The sequence below is a fragment of the Frankliniella occidentalis genome, unplaced genomic scaffold (assembly GCF_000697945.3).
Source record: "Frankliniella occidentalis isolate FOCC.00 unplaced genomic scaffold, Focc_3.1 Scaffold10, whole genome shotgun sequence".
Lineage (NCBI taxonomy): Eukaryota > Metazoa > Arthropoda > Insecta > Thysanoptera > Thripidae > Frankliniella > Frankliniella occidentalis.
The window spans coordinates 3527410-3535911 of NW_026267140.1; the positions used below are offsets into that span (position 1 = coordinate 3527410).

General features: G+C 58.9%; 1 protein-coding gene across 1 annotated transcript in view; it reads right to left on the reverse strand.

The window, feature by feature from the left end:
• Positions 1-5807, reverse strand: part of LOC113217719 (uncharacterized) — a 24693-nt gene extending 18886 nt beyond the window's left edge. Inside the window, exons 1-3 of the mRNA XM_052277409.1 lie at positions 5774-5807; positions 4495-4791; positions 2572-2988 (exon numbers count right to left, since the gene is read on the reverse strand). Of these exons, the coding sequence (XP_052133369.1) occupies positions 2572-2988; positions 4495-4791; positions 5774-5807 (748 nt within the window). The remainder of the gene's footprint in view (positions 1-2571; positions 2989-4494; positions 4792-5773) is intronic.
• Positions 5808-8502: the final 2695 nt, after the last annotated feature.

An 8502-nucleotide genomic window follows, 5' to 3' on the forward strand; every position in this document is an offset into this window, starting at 1 on the left:
CCTGGGAATAATTGGCCCGAGGCCAAACTAATTTTTTCGCACTCATTTGAGTGAGGCTTAATGTCGTCACACCAATTATTAATATGAGAGTGTCTCGCACATCAGCGCACGCGATTAGTAGTGTACAATTGTAAAACTAAAGGTCCATAAATTCAGAATGACACCTTTAAACCCTGTAACTATCTCAATTTGAAATTATTGTCGTCCGGTGATAATACTTTTGAAGTTTTAATTTTTGATAACGAATAAAAATTGTGATTTCCCCCCAGATCACGAAGAGTAACCCTTTCCGCGACAAATTCTTCGTGAAGTTTAGACGTTTTTAACAGTGAAAGGGGGGAGGGGGGCGGGGGTCATTTCGTGGGCGGTAGTGTCTCGAAATCATGCAGCTCGGTTTTCCGGGTAGTAGTTAAGGCCCCCGCTCTGCCCCATTGTGCGCGGTGAGGCGGCGGATATCGTCCAAAATGCCGCAGGACAAGTGCATGGCTTGCTTTGCCCGCAGCCGGCTCTACTCCAAAACCTCTCAAACTTGCCGCATCCGACAGCACACCAAACGCAGGCTCTCCCGTTTCATTCATTCGTGCCGTCACGCGGATGACCCGGCCAGCCCACAGCATGCAGACAGGCCCCGCTGGTGTTGGTTCTCAGGGATGTAAAGTTAAGCAGCACTCAGTGAGAGGCTGGGCGCAAGAGAACAGCTCAAGCCTTGGCGCCCGAGCTCAGCGTTCCCACACAAATCGCTGTGTGTGCGTGCCGAGTCTCTATGGTGTTGCAGATGCGGGCTGCGACAGCGTCGGCTTGGTGAGCGTGTGGGGAGCGAGAGGGGGAGGGAAGGGGAGAGAGAAGCTGGGAGCAGCAACAGCCAAGAGCGATGTGGCAGGGGCATCAGCAGCCTGCGAGCCTGCGGTGGAGATGGAGGTCGCGGCGGGCGCACACAACGACCGCAGCCGCACTTTTGGCCATGTCATAACTCGGCGTGCTGCTGCTGCCGCTGCCGGTGCGGTGCCTCGCGCGCAGGCTGCCCACGCTGCGCACGCTGGGGAGGGGTAGGGCGGGCTTGTCTGCGAGGAAAAACAGTCTGCGGTAATAAAAACGCAACGCACTAATAGTCGAGGGCGCGGCTTGGGGGTGGCGGGGCGGGGCGCGCATACGGGGATGTTATGGGCGGACCGTGCTGCTGCAGCGCACGGCCACACCAGGGGGTAAGGGCCTCGTACGGCAGAGGTTAGTGGCTGCACCGCCCGCCAGAGCGGGGGGCATGGTGGGTAGCAGGTGATGACCTACTGCGAGGCGGGGTGGTGGTGCCGGAAATATGAGAATGCTCTTCCCCCATCTTTCTGCTGCTCTTGCTGCAAGTAGGGCTCGGCGGCGACTTCGCGTCGCGCGGCAGCTGCCGGAGGATGAACAGGCACTGCCTCGCCAAGCATCGGAGCGTTTCAGGGCTGTCGGGAAGGGAGCTGGCGGGCAGTAGGGCGGGGACATTCTAGGGCTGAAGGGCAAGTCTCGAGACACTTGATTTTGGCCAAATACTTTTTTTATTCTTGTGATCCGTGATTCGGATTCACCAAGCCAGACGAATTTTAGTCCAGCCGCTATTGTCTTGTGTTGGCGCAAACCTTGCCTAGCACACGAGAAGCGGCTGCGCATTCATGGACATCTTGGCACTGCATGCGTCTCTTACGTATTCACTCCCGCCTCCAGCCACGGGCGGGCCTCTCTGGTGAAAGACTATAACAAAACCACGACTGCTGCTAGTCATCGCGCCCCAAGGTCGCGCGGCAGCGGTGGTAGCTACTGCAGCATCGCGGTTTTCAGGTCCATCCCCCACCCCACCCCTGACAGGATCGCACAAAGCGATGCGGAGCGTGGAGCGGCGTTGCGGAGCGAGGCGCTTACGTTGCTGTGGGAGGCATTGTGTGTGATAGGCGCGGGATGAATAACCATGAAGGTGGTGCGGGCTCGGTACGAGCTTGGGGAAAAATCGACATTTCCGTGTATTACTCCCCCCCCCCTTTTTTTGTGTTGCACGTGCAGCACGAGTTCAATCCAAAGGATATCGATGTCCCGATACGCCGCGCCCGCCGCTACCTCCCTCGCGAGCTCGTTTGTTATTCACACACATGGCGCGGAATAGGTAATTAGTTACTCCGGAGCAGCTAATTTCCTGCACAAACACCGCCGCGCCACCAGACGACCCGGCGGCGGTGGGAGGGAAGCTCGGCAGAAGGAAGCTGGCCCGGCGCAAGCCTGCCGCGGGCGCACCCGTGACCTGGCGCAACATGCACAAGAACGAGATCTCGAACCACCTAGCGCACCTCATGCGGGCGGGAGATTTAATATGCCGGAGGGCGCGCGCGGGGGGCGAGCCTGCCTGGTAGGAAAGAGAGAAAAGAAGAAAACCTTCGCGAGGGAAAAAGAGCGCGACGGTGTACAAAGAAACGGGTGAATGTATTTTAAACGTACTACTAACGTACTAGACTACACAACCGTAAGAACTGATCCGGTAAATCTTTTAAAAGTTGTGTATGCTCGGCAACGTGAGCCCGCCTGCAACCACATATGAGCACTTACCGATGTGTCTCTCGCGGGTGCGGAGGGGGATGCCGTCCATGGCGAGCGGCTGGCTGCGGCCCTTCGCGTTGCTGGCGTACAGCACGAGGTGCAGGGTGGGCGTGCGCGCGGGGAGCAGCTGCCCGGGGTCAAGGCGGAAAGCGGGCTCCGGGGCGGAGACGTTGTAGCGCAGGCGCATCGTACGCGACTCGTAGGCCTCGAGGTGGAACGTCTGCTGCAGGCCGCCGTCAGGCCCAGCCATGCACTCTACGTCCAGGACGCCCGAGCCGGGCGGTGGCGTGTCGAGGCCGCCGCCTTGGTGGCCGCCCAGCGCGTTGCTCGTGCCCGACGCCGGCACGGGCGCCAGCAGCTGCAGCGACGAGCCGTTGGACGCAGCCGCCGAGCGCAACGTGCAGTTGTGCACAGGGCTGGGCCGCACTGCAATACAAGAAACACATTCAAGTTTAGGCGTTGCTCTCCATCACCAGAAAAATTGAAGGAGATATTGTATGATCCAATGAGTGTAAGGAAACTTTTTTAGAACACGAGGACACACACGTAGGGAAAGGGGGAGAAGAAAAGTGAGGAGGAAGGGAGTCAGTCCACAATGTGTCGATGTGGCGACATTCAGCAGTGCCTCACCATCCGTGAAAGTATTCACGAGGCCCTGCCCTACAGCCAACGTTGCTGCTGCTGTCATATACTCGTTTTATCACGATCTTTTTTCATATTGATTTTCCTCTGCTGCTGTAAATTCTACCCTTCCCCCGCCTCACCCGCCTGGGGGAGGCGCGCCCATCATCTTTATTGCTGACGCCCCAAAGAGATATGCGTAGCAGCTCCCGGTGTATCGATCCCACTTCGCGGCCAAACGGCCCGATCGCGATCGCGGAATGTCGTGCTAAAAAGGAATGCAGGCCATACGGCGCGGCTCTTTGAACTAAAGCCATCTAAGCCCGCCTGTGCACATTTGTAATATTTCTGCTACATCCAATAAACAAATTACAGAACCTGATACAACAGCGTGTTCTACGGTCGTGACCGTGAGAAAAGCCATCCTTCTGTCGGATTATCAGATGTGCACGCTCGTAACAGTTCTGGATTTTGGGAGCCTCCAAGATCACATCACATTATAAAATATAAAGGATTTTTGAACGATTTGCACCTATTTCAGAGATCGTGACAAATCATTTTGCACGTTTGCTGAATTAAACTTTTAAAAACGCGCGAGCCATTGTTGTGACAGAAACGCGCGAGCCACACGTGCCAACACCGGCCGCAAGAGTGGACTAACGTGTCTAAGCCACGCTGCGGCCGCTACCGCTCTTCTTTAATGCAAACGACACGCAAACGTCACTTGGGCGAGAGCAGCCGCGCCTCGCCGACCTATCGCGTACAATTGTGAGCGCCGGCGCGTTAACGCCCGGTGTGGCACCTTTACGACAGAGTCGCTCCCTAACCGGAATAACGCGGAATATGACTTGGTCTCGTAAACTCGTGCAGGCTCGCCTGTGCCAGGCAAGCCGGTGGGGGGAAGGGAGGTTCTTTTCAGGATTGAGATGTAAAGCGAATCGTGTCGCCGAGCGTCGGATCTGACCGAGCTGTCACTGCTGGGCTGCGTGAGAGGGCGCAATCGTCTACTGCGTTCACAGTCGCTTCCAAGGGTGTGTGTGTGCGCGCGCACCCTCGCGAAGGCGGCTGGTAGCGTTGGAGGGGTGCGAAATATACATTGCGTTTTGCCGAATGGCGACTTTGGACGCCGTCCTCCAGCAGCTGCTTGCCACGTTAATGCCAACGTTTTATAGCGCACGCGCGTTTTACGAGAAACCCCTTTTCTCCTCCACTACTTTCCACGTACCGCCACACCTTTGCCAGTGGGCGAGAGGAGTGGGGGGGAGGCATTCCAAGGCGTTCCGACTCCAGGGGTCCAAATGATATACTCACTGGCGGGGATGACCCTGAAGACGCAGGGGTCGCTCTGGCCGCCAACGCTGTTGCGGCCCCAGCAGGTGAGCGTGCCGTAGTCCTTGTCCGACTCTGGCTGGTACCGCAGCTCCGAAGTGGTGGCATTGTGCGGCCCGGTCTTCTGCGGCGACACCTCGAACGTGTCGGCGTTGTTGGTGAGGCGCCACGTGAAGCGGACGTCCTTGGGGTCCGCGTCCACTGCACAGTGCACGCGCACCGTCTCGTCCAGCGACGCGCCCACCACGACGGGCACGGCGCTGCGGCACACGGGCGCATCTGCGGGCAGAGGAGCGCAGGAGTCACAACACGACAATAGAAATACTTTTTAAAACTTAGAATAGAATGATACTGTTAGATTTAACCAATCACAGCAGTCTTTATTGAAGCAAGACTGCGTGTGCCTGAAGTGTAAGAAACGCGTCGAAATGTTCGTCGTCACCCGTTTACTGTGCAGGCAAACCTCTAGCTGACAACGTCAGAGGCCGGGACGCGATTTTGTTAACGCTACTTCCATGGCCTTGCAGCAGCCGCCTAACTCTTAGACATGGCGACAGTTGGGCGGTGAGGGGGGCACAACGGGGCGAGGAGGGGTTCGAGGCGAGACACGGCAGAGGGGTTGGGCAAGGTAGGAGGCGGCGTAGCTTCGAGTTTGCCCTTCTAAAGGACGTAAACAAGGTGGGGCAGGGCAAGGTACGGCGAGGCAGAGCAAGGCGCTCTGTGGGTGGGTGTCAGGCGAGGGAACTTTATTCACAAAGTCCACGTCGAGGCTGCGCCCGCCCCAACTCGCCACGTACCGCCCCATCCGGCCATCCGGGCCCCGCTCTCCTCGTTATGGCTCACGGGACCCATCAACGGTTGGGGGCCGCAGCCTGCGCGCCCGGACCGCCCGGCCGAGGTGCGACACGCCGCCTTGTTGAGCGGGCACACGGGCGACAATGGTGTCGCCGACCTGGTCATTTAGTTATCAGCCTAAACGCATCGCAGAGGTGCGGGCGGCGGGCGCAAACGGGCGACCTGCTGCGTGCGGTTAAATAGTTAGAAAAATGCTTCAACGACAGATGCGTATCGAGCGATGGGTCAAGCACCGTGACGCCAGTTGCGGTGACGCGGCCAATTTAAGTCCTCGCGTAGAAGGGAAATTGAAGGAGGAGGGAAAGGGGAGGCGTGGACCTCTCGGTAGAGGGGAGGAGCTGGAGTGAGAACGGGACCTGCAGCAGCACGGCGCCACTATCGTAACCACAAGCCCCAAACCGCATACCAAAGACGGAGCCGGCAATCTCAAAGGAATCCATGTATGCCCGTGTTGCCTGGGTCTCCCAACTCCCCCTACTCCCCCCTCTACCTTTCCCCTCAAGTGGGGTTCCGCACGCCCTCTCCGCCGCGCGCGCAGGGCCCCAAGCGTCACTACTCACCCACCACCAACACCGGTCCACACGTACGCGCGCACACACACACACGCGCAAGCGCAAACGTCGCGGCACCAATACATCCACGGACCAACTGGAATCGGTCTCCGGTCCTACAACACCGCAACATGGGGGGACCCCGGGAGCAAGGAGAAGTAGGGCATCACACTTTCTTTTCTTTTTTCCGGCCCCACTGCGGCGCCGCAAAAATTAGGAGAAGTAAATGACCCCCAGGCTGTACGTCACCTCCGCCCCCTCCACGCCCCGCTCCAGTGGGAGATAACGTACTCACCGGGCGCACGGCACCTTCCTCATAAATCCCCCTCCGCCCCGCCTGCCCCCGCGCCGCTCTCACACCTCCGCGAGGCTCCCGCCCGCCCGGCTCCTTCCCATGGGCTTCACCGCTCCTCCACCTCCTCGGGCCGGGCCGCCGAGGGAATCCAAACCGTCCGCCCCGCTGTGTCCGCGATTTATATTTGAGACGCGACTCAAAGGACGACCTCCTTTGGTTAGAGCCGTAGGAAGAGGGGGGCAGGAGAGGGAAGGGAAAGAGGGCCCGGGCGGCCAGGAAGAATGAGGAAGGAATTTTGAGAGCGCGTGCGGCAGCAGCGCGGCCGAGCAAGTAGTCTGAAAAGTGGTTGAGGTAAAGCCAGCCCAGTGCCTCGAGGGCGGCGGCGCGGGGCGGGGCGCGAGGAATTGCTCCCTCATCGTCGGTAAATTGAGAAGGGCTAGGTGCCGGGCAAAGCCGGATTTAGGGCCCGCCCAGCTAGCCGCGACGGGGTGGGATGGTGCGCGGCCGCAGCGCAGAGAGCCACTCATCCCGGGGGCGCGTTAACACCCGTTATGGAAATAGTGTTGCGGCCGGGCGGGTCTAACTGCCGGCTGACGCTGCTCTCTGTCGCTGTATGCTGGCGCGCCTGGAGGGCAGGCGGCCCGGTCACACCCGGGAGCTGTTGTTGCCTATCCTCCGATGCGCAGGGGCTCCAGTGCTCGCTCGCCCTCAGCGCACACTAGCACTTAAGGTCGCGAGGCTCCCGGGTAGTCGAGGCCGGCGCTCCGACAGACGGGCTGTCAGAGCCAGCTCCCTCCCGGTGGGGGCCGCACAGTCCACCGACGCGATGGCTAGCCAAGCCGCTTTTCCTTTCCACCCACGTCGGGCCGATCATTTGTGTAAAAAAAAAAAACATGGCCATTACTGTCCTATTCCCCAACCCTGAATCCAGATGGCTGCCCCAGGGGCGCCCTCGGCCGCCATTCCCTGACCTAAGCTACCACGAAAAAAGGTAAAACAACCACGGCACTGTCCTGTCGCCCTCCCCCCTCGCCACAAGCCTGTTTGTGTGCAGGCCGATGTCATAGTCTGTCAATCCGTCTTGGAGGCGATCGAAGTCTTTATCGCTTGACGGAACGAGTGCATATGCCGCACGGCAGTGATGAGCCGAGCCCCGACTGGTGCGGACTTCTTGCAGGGCACATATAACACAAACTTGGCTCACCGAGACGGTAAAGAAAAAGAAGGTGAATCCAAGAGAGACAAAAATTAAGGTCACCGTCACAGGGCCAGCCTGGAGGAACGTGACAGGACTGGGAATCCCAAGGCAAAGGAGGGCAGGTGTCTGATAAGCACTACACCGGGCCTGAACCCCTCCGGCCGCCAACGCCCCCGCCGGGGCAACGCGCTGCTCAGCTTCCCAAAATTTAAGGGCCGGGCCATCCAGTTAGTTCAGTCAAGAGTTTATTTCACTTCCTTCTCCTTATCTCCAGGGAGAGCCTGAACGGGCGAGGTGGGGCGAGGCAGAGCGGCGGGGCAACCCAACGGAGATCTAAATACAGCGATAGAGGTCGCTTTAAGTCAAGCTGTGCGCCGCGGGGTGGCCTGTCTAGCAGCACCTTAGGCGAGGTGAGGACGAGAGAAAGAGAGAGAGAAGAAGGCACACACAATAGGCTTGACAGAGACTGACCAGTGACAAAGCCAAAGTACGAACGGAGAAAGACAGAGACGCTCGCTACAAAAGTCCATTGGCGGCCGGCGGCAATGCTCAGGCAGGCCCTCGGGCTGTGCTAATTGAACTTAACTAGCTCCAGCCAGCTCTCTGGCTCTAGCCTGCAGGAGAGGCGAGAGGGGCGGACCGAAAGCGTCGGCACGCCCTGCTCCAGCAAACCTGCCCCCCCCCCCTGGTCCCTGTTCGGGCTGTCAAAGAGACCAACACCAAACTCGACAGCGGTGCCCAAAGCTACGAGGGTTGTAAGTGGTCAGCATAGTCTCTCCCCCTTTCCGTCCCTGTAGTGCGTCTTACCCTCTGCTTTTCACCCCATCCCCTGCTTCCACCCTGCCGCTCCCACACACTGTCGCAGCCCCGGGGCTGCAGGCCTATCAGCCAGTGTGACAGATAGGGTCCAGCGTGACCCGGCACAGACAGGCAACTCCCTGCGGATTGAAGTCCCTCATAACACACCCGGTGGCGGGGCCCCAATTAGCCAGCCGTCACGGCCTTATCTCCGGCAGCTCTAAATGACACAACGAGTTGTGCAGCTGCGAGTGTGTTTGTGAGGAGCACTGTGCGGCGTGGTGATCCCAACA